Source organism: Cylas formicarius, unplaced genomic scaffold, assembly GCF_029955315.1.
Source record: "Cylas formicarius isolate icCylForm1 unplaced genomic scaffold, icCylForm1.1 PGA_scaffold_10__41_contigs__length_53128322, whole genome shotgun sequence".
Lineage (NCBI taxonomy): Eukaryota > Metazoa > Arthropoda > Insecta > Coleoptera > Brentidae > Cylas > Cylas formicarius.
Window position 1 is genome coordinate 45,633,432 of NW_026844214.1, and position 24,622 is coordinate 45,658,053.

Here is a 24,622-nt window from a genome sequence, read left to right on the forward strand (position 1 = left end):
AAACAAAATTGAGCGAAATTAGCTACATGGGTAAATATCAACTATCCAGAGTTTAGAATTAGTTTTATATATGGTGTATCGAGATTTGACAGTTGGGAGGTTAGCATCTATAAGTCAGAAATCAATCAATTTTTAAGGGTTAATGTGATTAATTAAACATAAATTTTTATTGCAAATCATTGTTACAATCTATTGTCGAGACTTTATGCTCCATAAAGCAGAAATCAATCAGTGCTTTTCGTGTTTTATTGCAATTCCATGATTTTTACAATTTTCGGTTTATTCGATTACAGAAGAACGAAATGTGCAAGTCCGTTTTGATTCTTGTGGCAACGAGTTTCCTATGGATTTTACAGGCGAAATCGACGGGTAAGGAGATAAATGAGGAAAATAAATGATTGCCGTTAGAGATATGGGAAAAAGTTGTTCCGAATATACTATTCTAATCAAATTTCATGACAAAATTCGAATTTTCGGTTTTCTTTATTATTATTAGTTTATTTCTTATTAAACAAACACGTGTTTCATGAAAAGTAATAATTTGACAACTTGTGAAATCATTAATGTACATCAGTTTTATAAATTGAGTTCTATTTAGTAAGCAGTTGCTTTTAAATGAAAAAAAAAAACAAAAACAAAATATCCACTATACAGTTTAACAGAAGACATCTACAACGTCTTCTCATTGCACGAGGAAATGCTTTTTTCAATGAAACTAAAAAATGAATATAAAAAAACAACTTTTAATAAAATAACGAAAAAACAAAAAAAAATGGAACATAGGGTTAGAATAATATTCAGAATAACATTTTCAAATAACTTTCTCTGATATCTCAACTCTAAGTAAAATATCGAAAATTACCGGTTTTTAAATTTAATTTTCAGTTGAATCTCTTAAAAAATGTGAACCATCAATCTGTATGACTGCTAACTAACCAAAACTTCAAATCTGTATCTATTTAAATTTGAGCGATTCAGTGAGCTTAGCAGCTTTTAAATGAAAAAAAAAACAAAAACAAAATATCCACTATATAGTGAAACAGAAGACATCCACAAAATATGGCAATGCTTTTTTTCAATGAAACTAAAAATCGAATATAAAAAATCAACTTTTAATAAAATATTGAAAAAACAAAAAATTTGTTACATGAGGTTAGAATAATATTCGGAACAACTTTTTTAAATAAATTTCTCTGATATCTCAACTCTAAGTAAAACATCGAAAATTACCCATTTTTAAATTTAATGTTCAGTTGAATCTCTGAACCATCATCTGTATGAGTGCTACTTAACCAAAACTTCAAATCTGTATCTGTTAAATTATATACAGTGATGTAAGAGCAGGTGCTTTGTCGCTATATTTTCAAGAATACGGTGTTACCGCTTCTATATAAACGTGGCAACATCTTGCTTAGTTTAAATGGAACTCCTGTGTATATAATTTCATATACTTAAATGTCTTACTGTTATTAATAATAAAAAAAAGTAATTCCAAGAGTTCTTCTAGGAACTGTCAGTTATTTTGTACGGGAGTTCTAAAAACTATCAAAAATAATCTAACTATATTTTTCTTTTTCCGTCTTTGAAACCAAAATAAATTTTTATGATATTTACGTAAGTCAATGGTCATTTCGAAGAAAGCTTCGCACATAGATAGGACGAAATGCGTAAAGCTTCATTTTTATTAAAAAAAGCGAAAGACATCTTCTACATGCTAATGCTACTTATGGAATTATTTCGTTCCACTTCTTGTGTTCCATTTCTTTGCTTCTTATCAATCTCTGTGAACAGGGTAATAATTTAAATAATCACACTTGGTTTGACAGAAACTAAAATTAAATGAAAATGAGACTTTACGAAATTAATTCTGACCATCTGCTTAGCTATCTTCGAAGGCTTAGTGTTACTCCAAAGTGTATTGCAACATAAAGAAAAAATGCTTAAAATCTATCCTAGCATTCAAAAACGAAAGAATGTACTTAATAAATCTTATTTTTTAAACGCCCAAGAACTGTTTGGAAAAGTTTGCCTTGCCGTGCTATTGGGATTTCTTTAAGGGTCCAACTTTCTTAAAACTCTAGGAAATAATTTCTATAACGGTAAGACATGGCTAACAGGGAGACGTGAACAAAATCTTCTTTATTTTTGGAATAGAATATAAACATGAACTGATATACCTAATTGTGATTCAATTTCCTTATATATATCTTTGTCCGTCTTTGAAACCAAAATAAATTTTCATGATATTTGCGAAATACATTAAGTCCTTTCGAAGAAAGCTTCTCACATAAACATAGACACATTTAAAAATAGACAAAGACATCTTCTATGTGTTAATGCTACTTGTGGAATAGAATATAAAAATGAAATGATGCACTGGGGGTGCCTTTTAAAATAAGCAAGATGTTGCTAAGTTTATACAAAAGCGGCAACACCGCATACTTCAAAATATTTGAAAGCGATAGAGCACATCATCCTAGATCACCCTCCATAACTTAAGGTAAATCCGCTGGTCCGTTCACCAAATATTTTGCGCACCACATTGAAACAAAACGTCATATATCGAGAAAACGCGGTCGCAGTCAGCAGGCACCTGATTTGACTATCATGAGTTAATCAAATTAAGCAAAAACAGAGTATTAAACATCATCATCAACCTTTTTCTCTTGTCGATTGCCGAGCATAAGCCTTCTAAAGTCTTCTCCATTTTCTCCACTTTTGTTCTACGATGAATTTCTTCGTTTCTAATTCTATCTTGATGCTTTTGTGAGTGTTAGCCTTTCCGCTCCATAGGTCGGACAAAACGCACTGATTGAAAGCATTTGTTTTAAGAGTAATAGGCTTTGAAGATGTCTCAGTCAGATATCCTAGTCTGCTCCACTGTTTGTTTGTCTCTCCTCAGTTTCACTTCATGACCGCTTTCGCATCTATCGCTATCTTCTCCTCTATAACTTATATTTTCTCTTGTTGCATGTATTATCAGGTTTTCTAGTGCGTTTAGATTCAACCATTACTCTTGTATTGCCTCTATTTTTTTGGTTAAATAAAATGTGTTTTTGTTCTGCAAAATCCTCACACTTCAGTCAAAACTGACCAATAAATTTGAAGGTTACAATTCTTTCCTTACGAGCCAGTAATTCAAAATAATAAATGACCGAAAGTTTGGGTTTCTTCTGCTATCTTGCGCCGGGACTATATAGATTACAGAGATTGTTTAAGCAGATCTTGATAAGCACGAGAATTGGAAACATTTACCCACTGAGGATTGCGGAAAGGCGCCTCCAACGGATAGAATCATCGGTGGTAAAGAGGCAAAGCTGGGTCAATTTCCATGGATGGTTTTCATAGAATTTGACGGAGCGTTTTGCGGTGGGGCCTTACTCAACAAATATTATGCGTTGACTGCTGCTCACTGCATTGGTGCTAGTGTTGACAGGTATACGCGAACTGCAATTAATAGTATGTAATACAAAAGTTCTTTAGCTATATTGGCTATAGCAAAAAAACAACATATTAATAAAAATTAGTACGGCTTTGCTGCTGATATTGGGGTTTCGCAAAAAATATTGTTACATGTATTGCAGAAATACGGTATTAGAGAAAAACTTTTATAGAATTACATAACAGATAGGTACAATATGCAGTTATTACTGAACCAAATATTGTAAGAATTGGAATACTGCTAGGTACAGTACTGGGCTCACTGCTTTTTAGTCTCTATATAAACACAATAAATGATTTAAACCTTTTGAATAGAATGGTGCCATATGCTACTATGGCATGCATATGGCACCATGCAGACTCTTCAGTCATAGTATTTGCGGGTGATACATAACAAAAAGCAATGGTTAAATTACAAGAGGGGCTATTTCGCATTAAACAATATTGTGGATCCTATTTCTAGGAGTTCAAATACACAAAAACTTAAAGTTGTAAATTTAGGTACCTTCACATGCCGGAAAAGATAGAAGCACAATAGAACCTCTGTTAAGACATAGAATATTATTATGCAGTGGAACATATAAAAACAACCTTAAAAATCTTAAAATAACACAAAACGCCATGCTGCGCTCATGTACATAAATTCTACGAGAGGCAAAACACCTTAAACCATCAAGTGCAATACAAACCTAAAAACGAAATTGTAGCAAGCGAAAAGAAGGTACTGCAAATTATAGAAGAAATAATTAAAAAAAAAATTCTAATTCATGGATTTGAAAAAATAAAATGCCCATACAGTCGGTTTATTCAAATACAACCGCATTTTGAAAAGACTCACAAACACATAGATTTTTTTTCAATTCTACTCCACAGGTCCGCACAATATCATTATATAATATTTACTATAAAAGATGTCCAGTATAAGATAATGTAAATGAGGATACTGGAAACTGTAAGAGATACAGCCTTCTTTAAATGGAAGAAAAGTAGCGTATGTAATGCTAAAAAATAATCTAGTTTTCATTAGTTTATTTTAAATCGTAACCCTTATATAGATACAGGGTGAAAAAAGAAAATGTCCAATTTTTTGAAATGTTCCATATTATAAATGTTCAAACCACGTGGGTGTTATTTCTATCAAAGGAGAGAGAAAACTCCATCAATATTTTTTGCTGTGAACAAAAAAAAAAAGCTAAAATACATCGTGAATTATATTTTAAAAGTTATCTAATACCAAAGCAGCCTGACAGTTTTTAAAAATCGCCGACTGATACAAATCACAATTTTTAAAACATAAATACTCTAACCTCATATCTTCAAAAAGCAATGGTTAAATTACAAGAGGGGTTATTTCGCATTAAACATTTTTTAGATAGTTGTTTCCATAAATGACGCAATTAAACCGAAGTATCAAAATGTAAGTGTTAACAATATTGTGGATCCTATTTCTAGGAGTTCAAATACACAAAAACTTAAAGTTGTAAATTTAGGTACTTTCACATGCCGGAAAAGATAGAAGCACAATGGAACCTCTGTTAAGACATAGAATATTATTATGCAGTGGAACATATGAAAACAACCTTAAAAATCTTAAAATAACACAAAACGCCATGCTGCGCTCATGTACATAAATTCTACGAGAGGCAAAACACCTTAAACCATCAAGTGCAATACAAACCTAAAAACGAAATTGTAGCAAGCGAAAAGAAGGTACTGCAAATTATAGAAGAAATAATTTAAAAAAAAATTCTAATTCATGGATTTGAAAAAATAAAATGCCCATACAGTCGGTTTATTCAAATACAACCGCATTTTGAAAAGACTCACAAATACATAGATTTTTTTTCAATTCTACTCCACAGGTCCGCACAATATCATTATACAATATTTACTATAAAAGATGTCCAGTATAAGATAATGTAAATGAGGATACTGGAAACTGTAAGAGATACAGCCTTCTTTAAATGGAAGAAAAGTAGCGTATGTAATGCTAAAAAATAATCTAGTTTTCATTAGTTTATTTTAAATCGTAACCCTTATATAGATACAGGGTGAAAAAAGAAAATGTCCAATTTTTTGAAATGTTCCATATTATAAATGTTCAAACCACGTGGGTGTTATTTCTATCAAAGGAGAGAGAAAACTCCATCAATATTTTTTGCTGTGAACAAAAAAAAAAGCTAAAATACATCGTGAATTATATTTTAAAAGTTATCTAATACCAAAGCAGCCTGACAGTTTTTAAAAATCGCCGACTGATACAAATCACAATTTTTAAAACATAAATACTCTAACCTCATATCTTCAAAAAGCAATGGTTAAATTACAAGAGGGGTTATTTCGCATTAAACATTTTTTAGATAGTTGTTTCCATAAATGACGCAATTAAACCGAAGTATCAAAATGTAAGTGTTAACAATATTGTGGATCCTATTTCTAGGAGTTCAAATACACAAAAACTTAAAGTTGTAAATTTAGGTACTTTCACATGCCGGAAAAGATAGAAGCACAATGGAACCTCTGTTAAGACATAGAATATTATTATGCAGTGGAACATATGAAAACAACCTTTAAAATCTTAAAATAACACAAAACGCCATGCTGCGCTCATGTACATAAATTCTACGAGAGGCAAAACACCTTAAACCATCAAGTGCAATACAAACCTAAAAACGAAATTGTAGCAAGCGAAAAGAAGGTACTGCAAATTATAGAAGAAATAATTTAAAAAAAAATTCTAATTCATGGATTTGAAAAAATAAAATGCCCATACAGTCGGTTTATTCAAATACAACCGCATTTTGAAAAGACTCACAAACACATAGATTTTTTTTCAATTCTACTCCACAGGTCCGCACAATATCATTATACAATATTTACTATAAAAGATGTCCAGTATAAGATAATGTAAATGAGGATACTGGAAACTGTAAGAGATACAGCCTTCTTTAAATGGAAGAAAAGTAGCGTATGTAATGCTAAAAAATAATCTAGTTTTCATTAGTTTATTTTAAATCGTAACCCTTATATAGATACAGGGTGAAAAAAGAAAATGTCCAATTTTTTGAAATGTTCCATATTATAAATGTTCAAACCACGTGGGTGTTATTTCTATCAAAGGAGAGAGAAAACTCCATCAATATTTTTTGCTGTGAACAAAAAAAAAAAGCTAAAATACATCGTGAATTATATTTTAAAAGTTATCTAATACCAAAGCAGCCTGACAGTTTTTAAAAATCGCCGACTGATACAAATCACAATTTTTAAAACATAAATACTCTAACCTCATATCTTCAAAAAGCAATGGTTAAATTACAAGAGGGGTTATTTCGCATTAAACATTTTTTAGATAGTTGTTTCCATAAATGACGCAATTAAACCGAAGTATCAAAATGTAAGTGTTAACAATATTGTGGATCCTATTTCTAGGAGTTCAAATACACAAAAACTTAAAGTTGTAAATTTAGGTACTTTCACATGCCGGAAAAGATAGAAGCACAATGGAACCTCTGTTAAGACATAGAATATTATTATGCAGTGGAACATATGAAAACAACCTTTAAAATCTTAAAATAACACAAAACGCCATGCTGCGCTCATGTACATAAATTCTACGAGAGGCAAAACACCTTAAACCATCAAGTGCAATACAAACCTAAAAACGAAATTGTAGCAAGCGAAAAGAAGGTACTGCAAATTATAGAAGAAATAATTTAAAAAAAAATTCTAATTCATGGATTTGAAAAAATAAAATGCCCATACAGTCGGTTTATTCAAATACAACCGCATTTTGAAAAGACTCACAAACACATAGATTTTTTTTCAATTCTACTCCACAGGTCCGCACAATATCATTATACAATATTTACTATAAAAGATGTCCAGTATAAGATAATGTAAATGAGGATACTGGAAACTGTAAGAGATACAGCCTTCTTTAAATGGAAGAAAAGTAGCGTATGTAATGCTAAAAAATAATCTAGTTTTCATTAGTTTATTTTAAATCGTAACCCTTATATAGATACAGGGTGAAAAAAGAAAATGTCCAATTTTTTGAAATGTTCCATATTATAAATGTTCAAACCACGTGGGTGTTATTTCTATCAAAGGAGAGAGAAAACTCCATCAATATTTTTTGCTGTGAACAAAAAAAAAGCTAAAATACATCGTGAATTATATTTTAAAAGTTATCTAATACCAAAGCAGCCTGACAGTTTTTAAAAATCGCCGACTGATACAAATCACAATTTTTAAAACATAAATACTCTAACCTCATATCTTCAAAAAGCAATGGTTAAATTACAAGAGGGGTTATTTCGCATTAAACATTTTTTAGATAGTTGTTTCCATAAATGACGCAATTAAACCGAAGTATCAAAATGTAAGTGTTAACAATATTGTGGATCCTATTTCTAGGAGTTCAAATACACAAAAACTTAAAGTTGTAAATTTAGGTACTTTCACATGCCGGAAAAGATAGAAGCACAATGGAACCTCTGTTAAGACATAGAATATTATTATGCAGTGGAACATATGAAAACAACCTTAAAAATCTTAAAATAACACAAAACGCCATGCTGCGCTCATGTACATAAATTCTACGAGAGGCAAAACACCTTAAACCATCAAGTGCAATACAAACCTAAAAACGAAATTGTAGCAAGCGAAAAGAAGGTACTGCAAATTATAGAAGAAATAATTTAAAAAAAAATTCTAATTCATGGATTTGAAAAAATAAAATGCCCATACAGTCGGTTTATTCAAATACAACCGCATTTTGAAAAGACTCACAAACACATAGATTTTTTTTCAATTCTACTCCACAGGTCCGCACAATATCATTATACAATATTTACTATAAAAGATGTCCAGTATAAGATAATGTAAATGAGGATACTGGAAACTGTAAGAGATACAGCCTTCTTTAAATGGAAGAAAAGTAGCGTATGTAATGCTAAAAAATAATCTAGTTTTCATTAGTTTATTTTAAATCGTAACCCTTATATAGATACAGGGTGAAAAAAGAAAATGTCCAATTTTTTGAAATGTTCCATATTATAAATGTTCAAACCACGTGGGTGTTATTTCTATCAAAGGAGAGAGAAAACTCCATCAATATTTTTTGCTGTGAACAAAAAAAAAAGCTAAAATACATCGTGAATTATATTTTAAAAGTTATCTAATACCAAAGCAGCCTGACAGTTTTTAAAAATCGCCGACTGATACAAATCACAATTTTTAAAACATAAATACTCTAACCTCATATCTTTAGGTTGTTGCTAATCGGTTCTTGTCTCAATAGGCTTATGGAAATTTAATACTGCTTGTTGCCCTTTTTTGTAGCATAACGGCGACCTTAGGAATTATTTTCAATAAACCTCCATATTGTGAGGGTGATGGTTGTGTCTCCACGGCACAAGTCATGAACATCAGTGAAGCTCACAAATCTGACGATATTGACTTAGGTCTGCTTCAATTTTCGCAACCAGCTGAATATAACGGTAAATAAAACCTATTTTATTTATCTCAGTTCCCTTATCTAGGTTATTGACTTAAAAGAGCAAATTTCATCTTTGAGTATGTATGCTCGCACAACACTTTCTGATAATTTTCATGACTTATTCATTAATTACGGATAATACCATATAATTGCAGATAAAAATGGTACGCAACCAACATTTTTTCAGGTGCACCGTACCTAATTTCGCAGCAGTAGCTAAAACCTAACCTATAAAATATTTTTAATAAAATTTGTTGGAAATTATATCCTTTACGTAGTCGCATGAATTGAGTTTCACGAGAGGTAACTCATTCGCTGTATTAAATGTTAGGTGACGTTTCATTCACCATTTTTTATTATTCCTATAAGCAGCCCTATAAAGCTACCGCCTACACAGGGTGCTTAAAAAATACGCGGCAATATTTAAGGGGTTTATTCCTCAGATTATTTTTACTTTATAGTATGTTTTACAACAAGTGTGGTAAAGGGCATTTGAGAGAGAGCCGCTATTTAACGGTCAGCTCAGAACTGGCACGGACCGGGGGAATCCGACTGTCTAATTAAAACAAAGCATTGCGATGGTCTTAACGTGATGTTGACGCAATGTGATTTCTGCCCAGTGCTCTGAATGTCAAAGTGAAGAAATTCAATCAAGCGCGGGGAAACGGCGGGAGTAACTATGACTCTCTTGACAACCGCTGTCACGTGCGGACGTGTGTCGGTGCGCTCCCAAATAATCGTGCCGTGCCAACCAACAGTTCCGGAACAGTCGCGTGTATCGTCCCTCTATATTGTGTATGTTCGCGACTGTCCTGGGAGACATTTCGGGCAGTTCGGGTTTGCTCTATGTGATGGGCGATTGACCTTGGCTAGAAGAAGCGCCTGGCCCTACCACCCCTTAGTTGACGGGAGCCCCCCCTTTTTGCTTATGTGACCGTCGACGCGGCCGTCTCGGCGCGGACGTTTGGAGAGCGCTTTCGTCCTACCGTTCGCGGTTTAGTGTTTAGTGTCTTGTCGATGCTTCCAGTCATAACCAGTTGGGTCCCTACATTCTAAGGGACCCTGCCGACCGACACGTACTTTTGTGTTACTTTGTCTTTCGCGCGCGTGGTGCGTGTGCGTGGCACATGACGTCTCAGAGTCGCTTCCCCTGCGAGGGGTGCGGCCGTGGTTATCTAACGGCGGCCAGCCTCGCCCAGCATCAGAGGCGGTACTGTCGCGGCCCTGTTGAGGAGGGCTCTAGTGGGTGCGGGGAGTGTGGCCGGGCCTTCGCCACATATGCTGGGTTGCGGCAACATATACGCCGTGCCCACCCGGACTCCTACAACAGGAGCGTCGAGCTGGACTTAAAAAGTTTACCAAAAACTTTTTCTGCGACCATTAATACACGGATACTTTTACTGACATGACCGCCAGAATTGACAAATGTTAAATAACACTTTCTGCAAGCTAGATATTATTATAATTAGGTATTTTAAAGAATGGAGTAGAAAAAACATATTTTTATGGTAAATGGTGTCCCGCAAGCGAAGCAAGATATGACAAAACCCAAGAGACGAAAAAGTAGTAGTTTTAGTTCCTATGTCTCGGGGAAGTTTTGAGATTAAATTAAAGTCAGTGACGTACGTTTTATCAATAAATTTTATAAGGTGACCCCCTCCCCCAACGTCCCCTTTATATAAGAATCAGCCCCTACAAGGAATGCTGCCAAACACAGAATATATTTGAATCTATTATGAGGGAAAACACCGTGTATGGGAATTTCTTCGACAGTTTGACAATTTGACAAATAATATATGGGAGGTGAAAATTTGAAAGATATAGTCATTCATAAAAAGCGAAACGTGGCAATATTTTCATGTTCAATGCTTGCTTCCAAAATAAACTTTGGCCTTCTTTATGGTATATATAAAAATTGATAGATCATAAATCGGTGAACTCGTCTTGGAAAGTAGTCTCCGAATGTGTAGGGTGCTTCAATTAAAATAAAAAGGTTTGTGCTTGGCCTGAAAACGTTCTGTTTACATGAAAACTATGCACTTAAGAAGTTTGAGCACTATAAGAAGCCTACATAACAAACAAAACTCGGATGACCTCATCTTACATCCACCAAGCTGCACGAACCTATAGGGGTTAAGAGAAGTAACCGAGAAAAACTTGTAATTGAATTGAGGTGGCTTTTACTTGATGAAAATCCATTGATCAAAATAAATAAGAACTAAAAGTTCAGATTTTCACGAAATTATATATTTTTATACAACAATTGTTTCAACACCATTGCAACGGTGTTTTGTAAACAATTGTGTAAAAAAAGTTCTTATTTATTTCGAAAACTTGTAATACAAAAATGCATTTGTGCAGTGCATGGCAAAGTTGAGAAACATTACCAAGTTTTTTATTTTTAATTGAAGCAACCAAAGTAGTTTCTGTTACGATCAAAGATCTTATTCACATGATTTCAGGTGTCGCTTTACTTTAAATCGAAACACTCAGTTAAGAAAAAGGGTTACTCAGAACGAACTACTGGAAGAGAAGCTTCAAGTAGTTCTTCTTTTTTATTTCAGCAATAATACTAACTAAACTGAGAGCCGTTGTTAGAAATGAAGATGACGACATGAATATTTCACTTTCTTTTTTAGTAAATCCTTTTAAAAAGAAGTAAAATTCAACGGTCACAATATATAAATGAGGATTCCGATTTTTGGGAAAAATTATTTTTACTGATAAAACCACCTTTACTATGACAGGTATATTAAATCGAAAAAGTAAGTATTTTTGGCAAATGAAAACCCACATAAAATTCAACCAGTGAAAATACAGGGTTCGGTTCCTGTGTGGAGCACAGTTCCACAATACCGACCCAGTTACTGAATGACAGATATGATCATTAACAGTGACCGGCTAATAGGCCGGATTTAAACCCTCTCGATATTTTCCTATTGGAATTTTGGAAAAACCGAGAACACAATGACAGACCTCAAAATATACGAATTTTGAATCAAAAAATTTATCAAGAAAAAATCATTCTCAATAGAAAACATGCAGACTTTATTTTGAATTGCGACTGGATATATAGAAAACACGTAACCATTTACTTCACGTTATATTTTCATTATTGTTAGTTAGTAATTTTTAGAATTATTGGTTAATTAATACTTACTGCAATAAAAAAGACGAACTACTTGAAGCTTTTCTTATTCTGAGTAACCGATTTTTCTAATCGAACGCGTGGTCAACTCCATCCACTTCTGTTTAGGTAATCCAACATTTAAACTTAAACAATATAAGAACGGCTTATTCAAAAAAAGAAGTGAATTAATGACACATAAAAAATAGATTAACTTGGGATAGTTCTGAAGGCCAACAACTTATTTTACGGTAACAAAGATTAATACGACAATGAGCTTTATAAACTGTAATTTATTCGGTATTTATTAAAAAATTAACTATTCAAATCAGTAGATGTTTTTTCTTCTGCTTTAGTTAATTGCGGTTCCGATTACGGTTTTCAAAAAAAATTATGGTTCACTTTCCAGGACGAGTAATTATTAAATATCTTCAGAAATTGTAGTCCGACAACCCGTTATTAAATAAATTCGCTTTATTGAGTGAAAAAATGTCTTCAAACGTTTGACCTCATGTCTAACTGAATAAGAAACAATTGCATTAAGAAACAAAAGCAAAATCGCCTTCGCAAATTTGAAACAATTTCTTAGAAAACTCTATCAACTCAATTTTAACTAGTTGTTTACGGAATAGGTTAGGGTTTTGATCAGAACTTTCACGACGAAACGTAGGTATATTTGGATTTGGATTCGGATTTGCAAATATTACAGTGGACCAGTTCGTTACTTATCATAATTAAAAAAACATATTCCTGTGGACATGCTGGGTATGTAAGCATGGAAATATTGTAAGGGGGCCCCCAAAAACCATATCCAATGTTGCTATTACAGAAAATATCCCCTTTTTTTTAATTTAATTTTAAATTGATTAATACTTCGCAATATCGAAAAAATCAAACGTTGTCCCAGAGATTCAACCAGACCATTAAAGAGCTACTTAGGAGAGCTTCAAAATGATGTATTACTCAACCACCTTGAAACCACCGGGAATATATAAAACTACCCCAATTATGAAATATCCAAAAGTTCGTTATATTTATTTCGCAATCTCAAAAAAATCTGGCGTTGTCCCAGATATTCAATTAGACCACTAAAGAGTCACTGACATTAAAGATCCACTTAGAAAAGGTTCAAAATGATGTAATGCTCAACCACCTCACAACGGTAGGGAAATTTTCTTGATTTTATTTGTACTTTTCATTTTTATATTTATTTATCCGTTCATTAAAAGTTTTCTTAGACGACATTTGCGCACAAATTTGAGTTTAGAAAAACAGAGTGTCCCATTTAAAGATAAAATCGTTGAATCGTTTCGGGATTAGGAGCAATAGTTATCATGCTCATGCTCATCAATTTTTTTCAAATAATTAAAAAAAAAACATGATAAAATATACAGGGTGTGCAACTTAACATTTTAAATATGACAACCATTTGAAAACGAATTCTAGGGCATCTCATAATTCATTTTGAAGCTCTCCGAAGTGGCTCTTTAATGGTCTGGTCGACTTTCTGGAACAACGTCATTTTTTTTTGAGATTCCAAAATAAATAAAACGAATATTCGGTTATTTCATTATTGGTGGTAGTTTTATTTCTTCCCGACCGTTTCAAGGTGGTTGAGCAATACATCAATTTGAAGCTTTCCTACGTGGCTCTTTAATGGTCTGGTTGAATCTCTGGGACAACGTAATTTTTTTTTGGAATTGCGAAATAAATAAAACGAGAATTTGGTTGTTTCATTATTGGAGGTACATTTATATCTTCCCGACCGTTTCGAGGTGGTTCTAAGTGGCTCTCTAATAGTCTTGTTGAATCTCTGGGACAACGTCAGGTTTTTTCATTATTGGGGGTAGTTTTATATCTTCCCGACCGTTTCAAGATGGTTGAGCAATACACCATTTTGAAGGTCCCCGAAGTGGCTAGTCTGGTTGAACATCTGGGACAACGTCAGATTTTTTCGAGATTGCGAAATAGTAATAAAATTATTATTTGGGGTGATGCGAACGGAAAAGGAGTTATTTTCCCTATAGCAACATTGAATATAGTTTTTAGGAGTCCCCTTACAATTTTTCCGTGCTTTCTTTAACGGCATTTCCATAGGAATAGGTTTTTTTAATTAAGGTAAATGAACTGGTCCATTGTAATATTCGCAAATCCGAATCCAAATCCAAATCTTCAAAACTTCAGGCACATGACAACGAGGTGTGGAGTAATTTTTTTTAATCCAGAACACGTTCAACCGATCTGCTTGCCTCGTGGAGATATCGTCAACCATCCGGAAAACTACTTAACGACGGCCAAAGATTTTCTAACTGTGTCCGGATGGGGTGTCGTAAATCATAGAAAAAGAATTGACTCACCATATCTTATGTATGCGAAATTTGCTCTTGTTGACATTGATGGTTGTTCAGATTGCTGCGGCCCAGATACAAAAACAGTATGCGTTGGAGGTAAGTACAGTGGATCCACGGCTTGTTTGGAACTCGACTCTTATCATTAGGATCTTGGATCCAGTAACTTCAATTTTTGTTGTTTACTTCTTCTAGTTTCAAAAATTCTAGGTATTAGACCAAATAGTAGGCTTTGAGTTTTTCAATTTGCTACTTGCGTATGACTACTATAGAAACCGCTCTTTAAAAATGAAATGGCACAAGGTGCAGGTTAGTGAGTGAAGTGTAGTTGGGCCACATCGCATTCTTTTGAAGAAGAGTGGCACAATTACAAAGCTCAATTTTTCTGGAAGGCTATTTTAAACTTTCAATTAATTGTAATTCCCATTGTCCGGTTGTAATAATCAATTTGATTATAAAAATTAGAGGTATTATTGATACAAGTCCACTAAAATGTATTCCATTAATACACAATGAACGTAAAAAAATTAACAATTTCCTTTTTAAATGTGTCCTTTTGCACCAACAGAGGATTTCGAAAACAGACATAAGAAAAATACACAACGATTATTCCAAAACGTATATTTACATTACTATGTAAAAGGCACTAGGCAAGCGTTTATGGAACTCCACTGGAGTGAAAGTCCTCCAGGAAATATTAATAATTAATCAGTATTGCAAAAACAATTGGCCAAAAAAGACGTAATTTACTTTACATAAGAAAGATATGCTGAAAATAACGTACTGGAGATAGTCAATTTGAATAAAACTCTTTGTTGTGAAGGAAATAGCTTTACAACTACATTTAATATTTGAAACGATATTTCCCAAGTTTTCTTAAATATCCAAGCATTAACAGCTGAACTCAATGTGATTTTACTATTTTCTGACCAATAAAGAATCAATTTACAACCTTTTACGAACTTAGTAAGGTGTTTTTAAAAAAAGAATACTCTTATAAATAACTAATAAAAACAATTTACCAAAAAAAAAATCGTTTTACACATTTTCATAAATGTTTTAATAATCGGAAGGAATCACTTTTGACTTAAACAGAAAGAGTCGTACCTTGCTTTTTCTTGTAAGCACTTTTTATGGCAACTTTGCCTATATTCCTATTATGTTTCATATTAATCTTGGAGAAGTTTTCATCACCGAATGATTTTTTATAGAAGATGCTTAGCTCATGTTCTTTTTCAATTTTAAAAGCTCTTGCTCCGCTTGCCAAATCTTTAAATTCACCGAATCTTGATGGTTCATTTCTAATGGGTGTTTTTTTTTCGATGTTTAGAACTTTAAGTTAACATTACTGTTCAATATGGCGACCGATTTAACAGCTGTCAAGTGATTTATTCTCAGTTTGGTTTGGCAATTCATCATGAATGGACTCACGCCTGAACAACGCTTGCAAATAGTGCAATTTTATTTCGAAAATAATGGTTCTGTGCGGATTACGTATCGCGCACTACGTCCATTTTATCGTCGACAAAATGGTCTATCAGAGCAGTTAATAACGATTAACCATGGAACATTTTCGCACCACGTTTACTCTTATTGACAACTCGCATCCCCAGAGACGCCGTACGGTGCGTACAGAAGAAGCTATTGCTGCTGTAGAGCGCAGCATTAAGGAAGAAGACCTAAATGTCCATCCACTTTATGGAAGATTTTGCGGAAGGATCTTGGTTTACGTGCTTACAAAATCCAAGTCGTGCAAGAACTGAAGTCAAACGATCATCAAGTAATTCGTAGATTCGTCGAATGGGCCCAAAACCAGATTGCCGTTGTTCCCGATTTTCATAAGCGAATTTTGTTTAGCGATGAAGGGCACTTCTGGTTAAATGGATACGTCAACAAACAGAACTGCCGCATTTGGAGCGAAGCTAATCCTCAAGTGTATGTCGAAACACCGTTACATCCAGAAAAACGGACTGTTTGGTGCGCTTTATGGGCTGGTGGAATCATTGATCCGTACTTCTTCAAAAACGATGATGGCCAGAAGGTTACAGTCAATGGTGATCGGTATAGAGCTATGATTACTAACTCTTTCATTCCTGAATTGAATAACTATGATGTCCAGGAGATGTGGTTTCAACAACACGGCGCAACATGCCACACAGCTCGTGCCACAACCGATTTATTGAAAGACACGTTTGGTGACCGTCTAATTTCACGTTTTGGACCTGTAAATTGGCCTCCAAGATCTTGTGATTTAACACCGCTAGACTACTTTCTGTGGGGCTATGTAAAATCATTGGTCTATGCGGATAAGCCACAAACGCTTGACGATTTGGAAGACAACATTCGCCCTGTCATTGCCGATATACGGCCACAAATGTTGGAAAAAGTCATCGAAAATTGGACGTCCAGATTGGACTACATCCGCGCCAGCCGTGGCGGTCATATGCCAGAAATCATATTTAAAATGTAATGCCACAAGATTATCTTTCGGATAAATAAAATTCATGTCAATCGAATAACCCATCATTGTTTTATGCAACAGGTTTTGGACCTGTGAATTGGCCTCTAAGATCTTGTGATTTAAGACCGCTAGACTACTTTCTGTGGGGCTATGTAAAGTCATTGGTCTATGCGGATAAGCCACAAACGCTTGACCATTTGGAAGACAACATTCGCCCTGTCATTGCCGATATACGGCCACAAATGTTGGAAAAAGTCATCGAAAATTGGACGTCCAGATTGGACTACATCCGCGCCAGCCGTGGCGGTCATATGCCAGAAATCATATTTAAAATGTAATGCCACAATATTGTCTTTCGGATAAATAAAATTCATGTCAATCGAATAATCCATCGTTGTTTTATTGCAACTTAAAGTTCTATACATCGAAAAAAAACACCCCTTATAACTTCATGGTGTATGAATAAGTGTTAAATCTAGTGTGTAGATTGGACCGTTTCTCCTTGATTTGATATGTCGTTCAATGACAGAGTGGATATTATCACCTTCGTTTTGGTTGTACGTCTTGTGTCTTCCAAGTCCAGAATCGTTCCCATCACGTCACTGTCACTTCCAAAATTAGAATTATGTGCTATGTTGCTCCTAGCCCAATTAAACTGTAACAAACTAGACACTTTTTCAGCCAGTCTTTGGTCAGATTCCTAAATTGCTCTATTTCGATGCAAGTCGCATGCAGGCTGCAGCATCAATCGCGTATGTCAAATTGAAAAGTTAACACAGGGTTATGAGTGGAGACACTTATCTATCTATAGACAATCCTGCTTATATTGCTTCGAGCAGTTTAGCTCCTCAAGATATTCTAAAATCTAACCTTTGGTGGAACGGCCCTAAGTTCTTATTAAATCCCGAGTTAAAGTTAAAAGAGTTTGATATTGGTTGCAAGATATCTGATTTGACAGAAGAGGGAAAGTCGCTTTAAAAGAAGAACTCAAATTTTTAGTAAATGACTTTTGGCACCAAATATTTACAAAATTTTCACGATTTTCTAAATTACATTGCACTTTTGCATTTTGTTTGTGCTTTGCTAACAATTTTCGAAACCAAAGTAAACTCGTTAGTCCTCTCACTCTACAAGAATTAAATAGTGCATTAGACAAAATAATAACCATTCTTCAACAACAATACTTCTCCAAGGAAATTTCTCATATTAAATCTGGACAGTAAATGTCAAATAAGCCAATTTTATCATTGAATCCACTCTTAGATAATTATATTCTGAGAGTCAGTGGCAGACTAGAAAAAGTTGAAATCTCTTATGAGAGGAAACATTCAGCTCTACTACCTTCTAAAAATTATTTAGTCAAACTCATGCTTTTTCAAGAACATACGAGGGGGCACCCAAAAAAAACCGGAATCATTTTTTATAAACTATATATTGTTTTGAAAATCACAGAACGACCTTATCCCCTTCAAAATACCCTCCATTACAACTAATACATTTGTCCCAGCGATGCTTCCACTGTTGGAAACATTTTTTATATTCATCTCTTCAATGTTGTCAAATCGCTGTCCTTTCATGTCTCTTTTCATACGTGGAAATAAGAAGAAGTCACACGGAGCGAGATCAGGCGAGTAAGGTGCATGGGGCAGCAAGCAAATCACCATCGTTTTGATGTTTGATTTGACCTGACGACATTTTTTTGGACTGGGAGACAGTGACGTCTTCCATCGGCTGGACTGTTGCTTCGTTTCTGGATCGGAACCGTAGCACCATGACTCGTCACCAGTAACGATCTTGGAAAGAAAATCTGGATCCGTTTCAAGCTGTTGATTCAAAGCACGACATGTTTCAACTCGATGTTCTTTTTGCATGTCACTCAGAACACGAGGAACAAACTTGGCAGCAACTCTTTTCATTCCCAAATCTTCGGTTAAAATTCGCTGAACCGTGCTTCAAGACAACCCACTAATCTTTGATAATTGTTCAATTGCCTGTCGACGGTCTGTGAGCACAAACTCTCGAATCTTTTCAATATTTTCGTCGATTCGAGCAGTTGATGGACGTCCAGAACGAGGTCGGTCATCAAATGACTCGTCGCCATTTTTGAAGCGAACAAACCACTGGTACATTTGGGTTTTTCCCATCGCATCGTTTTTATAAGCTGTTTTTAACATTGAAACAGTTTCAGCAGCACTTTTACCGAGCAGAAAACAAAATTTCACAGCTGCACGTTGTTCTTTTAAACTTGCCATCGAAAAAAAACGAAATAACAAAAAAACAGCGTTAACAGAAAATGGCACTGCAAGTGAACAAAACAAATTAAATTGAAAGCGTTGAACTCGCAATAAGTTGTACTATCTACCACTTAACGGCAGGAAGGTGTACTATACAAGTTCTGCGCGCGGCAATTCAATTCCTGTTTTTTCGCTTGGGACATGCCGGAGCGCAGAATGTATTGTCCAATTTTCGACTTCGATTCTGGCCATTAAATGCACTTAGAGAAATAAAAAAGGCTATCAGGAGCTGTCTGATTTGCTTTCGTTTTAGAGCTCAAATAGCCTAGCAAATTATGACTAACTTGCCCAAGATTAGATCGCAAATATATCGCCCTTTTCAATAGGTTTGCATCGATTTTGGTAACCCTATTAAGTCGTCGTCTCTAAAAAATCTCTCCTCATTAAAACTTACATCGAATTAGTTAGTGATCTATCTACACCTTGACTTACTCTAAAAATATTTATATCACGAAGAGGAAATCCATATGTAATATTTAGCGAGAATGCTACTAATTTTACAGGATACAGAAACAATCTTAAGGAACTTTATTAACTTTTCAAAAATAAAGATAACTTAAACTGTATTCTAAATATTTTGACAAAAGAAACTGGAGATTCATACCTCCAACTTCCCCCATTGGGGTGGCAATTGGAAAAGTGCCCTCAAGTATGCTAAATACCACATTAAGCGGATGGTCGGAAACTCAGTATTTACTTTCGAACATCTTTAAACAGTCTTGGATCAGATTGAAGCCATAACGAATTCAAGGCCCTTATGCCCGATCTCCAATGACCGCGATAGAGATTTGTGTAGTATATCAGAAAATCTCCTAACGTTCTGGCAAAGATGCTCTAAAATACAACAATTTTGGATCTGATGGTCAATTGAATATCTCAACCGACTGCAAAATCGTCCAAAATGGCTTCGCTCTTGTGAATATGTGTAAATCAATGATCTACTTCTGCTAAAAGATAATGGATTGCCTCCATTCGCAAGATAAATTGATGTTATTGAAAGCTCTGAAAACAAGATTCGAGTTGTTAAACTCAAAACCCTACTGGTGAGTTAATCAGACCAATAACGAAGATTTAAATTTCTTTTATTTATCAACATTTCTCCTTTTGAAGTGCAACTTCAACATGTTTGTTGGATTTGGATTTGGATTCGGATTTGCGAATATTATAGTGAACCAGTTCGTTATTTGCCGTAATTAAAAAAACGTGTTCCTGTGGAAATGCCGGGAAATTAAGCACGGAAACATTGTAAGGGAATTCCCAAAAGTCATATTCAATGTTGCTATCCAGAAAATAACCCTTTTTTGGCTCGCATCATCCCAAATAATAATTTAATTAATATTTCGTTATTTTAACGTTGTCCCAGATGTTCAAGCAGACTATTGAAGAGACACTTCGTGAAGCTTCAAAATGATGTATTACCCAACCACCTTGAAACCGTTGGCAATGTATAAAACTACCCCCTATTATGAAATACCAAAAAGTATTTCGAAATCTCAATAAAAGCTGACGTTGTCCCAGATATTGAATTAAACCATTAAAGAGCCACTTAGAAAAGCTTTAAAATGATGTACTAATCAAACACCATGAAGCGGTCGGGAAGGTATAAAAATTATCCCCGATAATGAAATAACCAAATGTTGGTTTTATTTATTTCGAAATCTCAATAAAAGCTGACGTTGTCCCAGATATTGAATTAAACCATTAAAGAGCCACTTAGAAAAGCTTTAAAAGGATGTACTAATCAAACACCTTGAAGCGGTCGGGAAGGTATAAAAATTATCCCCAATAATGAAATAACCAAATGTTGGTTTTATTTATTTCGGAATCTCAATAAAAGCTGACGTTGTCCCAGATATAGAATTAAACCTTGAAGAGCCATTTAGGAGCACTTTAATCATCATCATTTTAATCTTTCCTAAGTGTTCCTTTAATGGTCTAATTGAATATCTGGGACGTCAGCTTTTTTTGAGATACTGAAATAAATAAAACGAACGTTTGGTTATTTCATTATTGGGGGTAGTTTTATATTTTCCTGACCGCTTCAAGATGGTTGAATATTACATTATTTTAAAGCTCTCCTAAGTGGCTCTTCAATGTTCTAATTCAATATCTGGAACAACTTCAGCTTTTATTGAGATTCCGAAATAAATACAACGAACATTTGGTTATTTCATTATTGGGGGTAGTTTTATAGCTTCCCGGTGTTCTGATGGGCCCCGCTTGTTGTGTGATTGTGATTAAGGCGATTAAACTGATTTGATAAATGTCTTAACTTTGTACCGTCGTCGCTGTGTAACTGAATACAATTTGTGTTGTGTTCAACGGCTATTATTCCAAAATAAACCAGCCCTATACGAATACAGTTTACACTCTCAACAAACACCCCGTTGAATGGCAGCGAAGCAAATGGAAAAGTTTCTTCCCCTTATTTTATACTGATCTATCTTTATGAACGAGTCATAAGATTGTTGTGTTCCTCTTGCTCCGATGCTTTCATGGTTTGCTCCAAATTTATCCAAAACGTAGCCAATAAAATTTGGGGAGTTAAAGTTATTTAAACTAGTACATATTTAACTAAAAAATGAATTTGTACAATTTAACCAGCGCCGTGCGTATGGGTTACTTAAAACAAATTCAAAACAAATCCTGAGCGGACGTCTTTTTCTTTTTTGATATATAATTACTATTAGTGGTACACTCGCAACACAAAAATTGAATATGAAAAAGCAAACACTTGATAATAAGTGGTTCAGTGCAAAATTCCCTTATTATATTGCAACAAATCTATTTAGAAATATAATCCGAAATATACCTACCTAGATTTCTGATTACCGATTTTGCAAATTTCCAGTAACAGGTGGGAATTTTTTTTAATTGCGTCACGTTATGTACTTGTACTACCCAAAACTTCGATTTTTTATATATTGGAAAGTAGCTATTATCGAACGTGCAAACATCTCTAGTTTTATTTTTACGTGAGGAATCTCCACTACAGTAATGGCATACGTTTTTGAAACAACCAACATATAATATAATACAAGACCTATGAAGTTTCAGCATTAATTGAAGTCGCTCGATAAGTGCAAGAACAACATGTAACTACACATATCTATATAATATTTTACATAACTGGGGGAATAACGAGTAACGATAAAAGCAGGTTTTGCAGTTTTTTAAGAAATTGGCAACTCTGGCATCTCTCACTTTTTCCGAGATAACGAACTTGGGTATATTTGATAATCTATTCTCTTAAAAATGTTTTTTTTTTTTGAGAGAACGGAACATACGTTTGCTTCGGAGATTCCGGATCGCCAGCGGTGCAACTGCAGAAGTTAGACGATGGTCCTGAAAAGTACTTTATTTTGGGGACCCACTCTGCTATAACCGGGAATGGGACGTGCGAAGAATCGGTCGGCATCTTCATAAATGTAGTTCACACGTTGAAGTGGATATTGGATAATGTCAATAAATCGTAATACAAAAAAGAATTTAATAAAAACACACAATAATATATGTTCTCTTCTTCCAAAAGAGATAATATACATAAACGAAATAGACATTAAAACCCCAAAAAAAGAGCTCCTAATTTGCTAGCTTTGTTTAGCATTTTCATATTCCGTATTGGAATATGAGGATTCTAAATTTACTATGTACAGTTTTTATATGAGAATTTGCTGAAGTCGATGCAATCCGGTGTTTTTTAAATTTTACATTTACATAGTAAAATCGACTAGATAAATGAAAAATTCAACCATTTTTTATTTAAATCGTAATTGCGAAAGTTTTACACGCGTCTTCTTGGCGTCTTGAGGTTACATTGGACTCATTCGTTTATAGGATCTTTTTGAAATAGTAATAAAGAGATAGTAAATTAACTTAATTGCGTTTTTTTCCTATATGACCTATCGCGACATTACCTATTATCACGAAGTTAACCCAACCTTTCTTTTCTTTAGAACAAAAATGCCAAAATACAAACCTATAAAGTTTTAGCATTAAGTAAGCAAAGTTGAACACCATGTTACTTTATAGCCTTTAAAGCCTTAAAAAAAAATGAGAAAAAATTAGCCTTTCGATCTGTTGGCGGCACCATTGGTTCTATAACAAATTCTCTAGCAAAATAACTAGCTCCTTATATTAAAACCATTTACCCAGAAAAGTGGTTGTTTGGTAATTAATTTTCTTTCAGTTCACTGAACTATCAAAATCCATGACATTAGATCCTAAAAATATTTTGAAGAATGCTTGTCTGCAACATAATTTTTTTGTAATGGTCAAATTTATGGCAAATATATATTATTATAAACCTTTGAGAAGAAACTTGAACTCAAGGTCAAACAGACTCGTCGAGACTATCTTACCAATTTGAACTTTATAGAGCCGAGTATACGTTTTACTATTGAATTAGAAGCTAATAATAATCTCCCAATTTTAGATATTGTTATTAATAGAAAATCAGACCTAACTTTGGGTTTTTCTGTTTTCAGACACACAGTTGGTTTATTCAAGTGTTTTGTAGTACTATATTCCATTTTTTACACAAAATTTTATGCAAATTCTTTGCTCTCTTTTCTTTGACAGCAGAAAATTGCCAAGCACACAAACACGCCTAACGCTTCTGTCTCACAAAAAAAAGGAACATGCAAACTGGCTGAAACTGTGAACATATATTAGGGACATGTGTACCAACATAACCAAAAAATATTGAAGATCGAATGTACATAGCCCGCCCAGTCACAAAAGTCACCTCACTTTTTGAACGTATCTTGTATTAAGCGTTCCATCACAATGAGTGCGACAGCCACTCCATACTTCCCACTGTTATGATTCTGACCCCACGTCAAATGTTCTTAAGAAATATTAAGAAATATAACTTTTAAACCACTATATTTCCGTATGCCTCAGATATAATTCCAAACTTGAATTTTTAAAACAAGGAACAATTTTTCTTCATTGAAATTAAAATTCACTTTCAGGTACGAACTATCCCTTCATAGTGGTGACAACCCTTGCTTAACCAAAACACATTTCCTATGTGAATAATAAAAAACAATTTTTTAATTAAATTATCTACGATATTATTATAATTAGTATATATTCATTACTAAACGATGTTCTGCACATCATTTTTACCATAAAATTTCTTTTTATAGTTTTTCGTTTAAATCTTTAATCCTTATGAACAACCTTTGTGGCAAAAATAGTATATTATTATATTATATTATACTCGTTTATTTGAACATTTTACCGCTCGACTTGAATTTTGACGTTTACAAATTCAGTCGTTTATGTCAGTTTTGCAAAAATATACCCAAAAACTAAATGTATAATATGCAACACGTTTGGTAAACTATTTAAGTCCCTCTCCTTTATTAAGTAATGCCCTTTACACTTGTTGCACAATATACTATAATAGTATTGCATTGCGTGTTCATACTATACTCTTACTAC

At 34.0% G+C, this 24,622-nt stretch overlaps 1 protein-coding gene across 1 annotated transcript; it reads left to right on the forward strand.

Annotated features, from left to right (window-relative positions):
• The first annotated feature begins 287 nt into the window (after positions 1-287).
• On the forward strand, positions 288-22,896 carry LOC132705465 (collagenase-like). The gene is made up of 5 exons (XM_060676055.1): positions 288-369; positions 3,223-3,436; positions 8,785-8,942; positions 14,294-14,515; positions 22,445-22,896. Exons 1-5 carry the CDS (start codon positions 303-305, stop codon positions 22,645-22,647), a joined length of 864 nt encoding a protein of 287 aa, XP_060532038.1. The 5' UTR covers positions 288-302; the 3' UTR covers positions 22,648-22,896.
• The last annotated feature ends 1,726 nt before the right edge of the window (positions 22,897-24,622 follow it).

Bases quoted from the DNA above. Each gene is read 5' to 3' on its own strand.
- LOC132705465 (XM_060676055.1), top strand. From the start codon at position 303: ATGTGCAAGTCCGTTTTGATTCTTGTGGCAACGAGTTTCCTATGGATT. The intron at 370-3,222 runs GTAAGGAGATAA...TTGTTTAAGCAG, and splicing joins TTTACAGGCGAAATCGACGG to ATCTTGATAAGCACGAGAAT. The intron at 8,943-14,293 runs GTAAATAAAACC...TTTTTAATCCAG, and splicing joins GCAACCAGCTGAATATAACG to AACACGTTCAACCGATCTGC.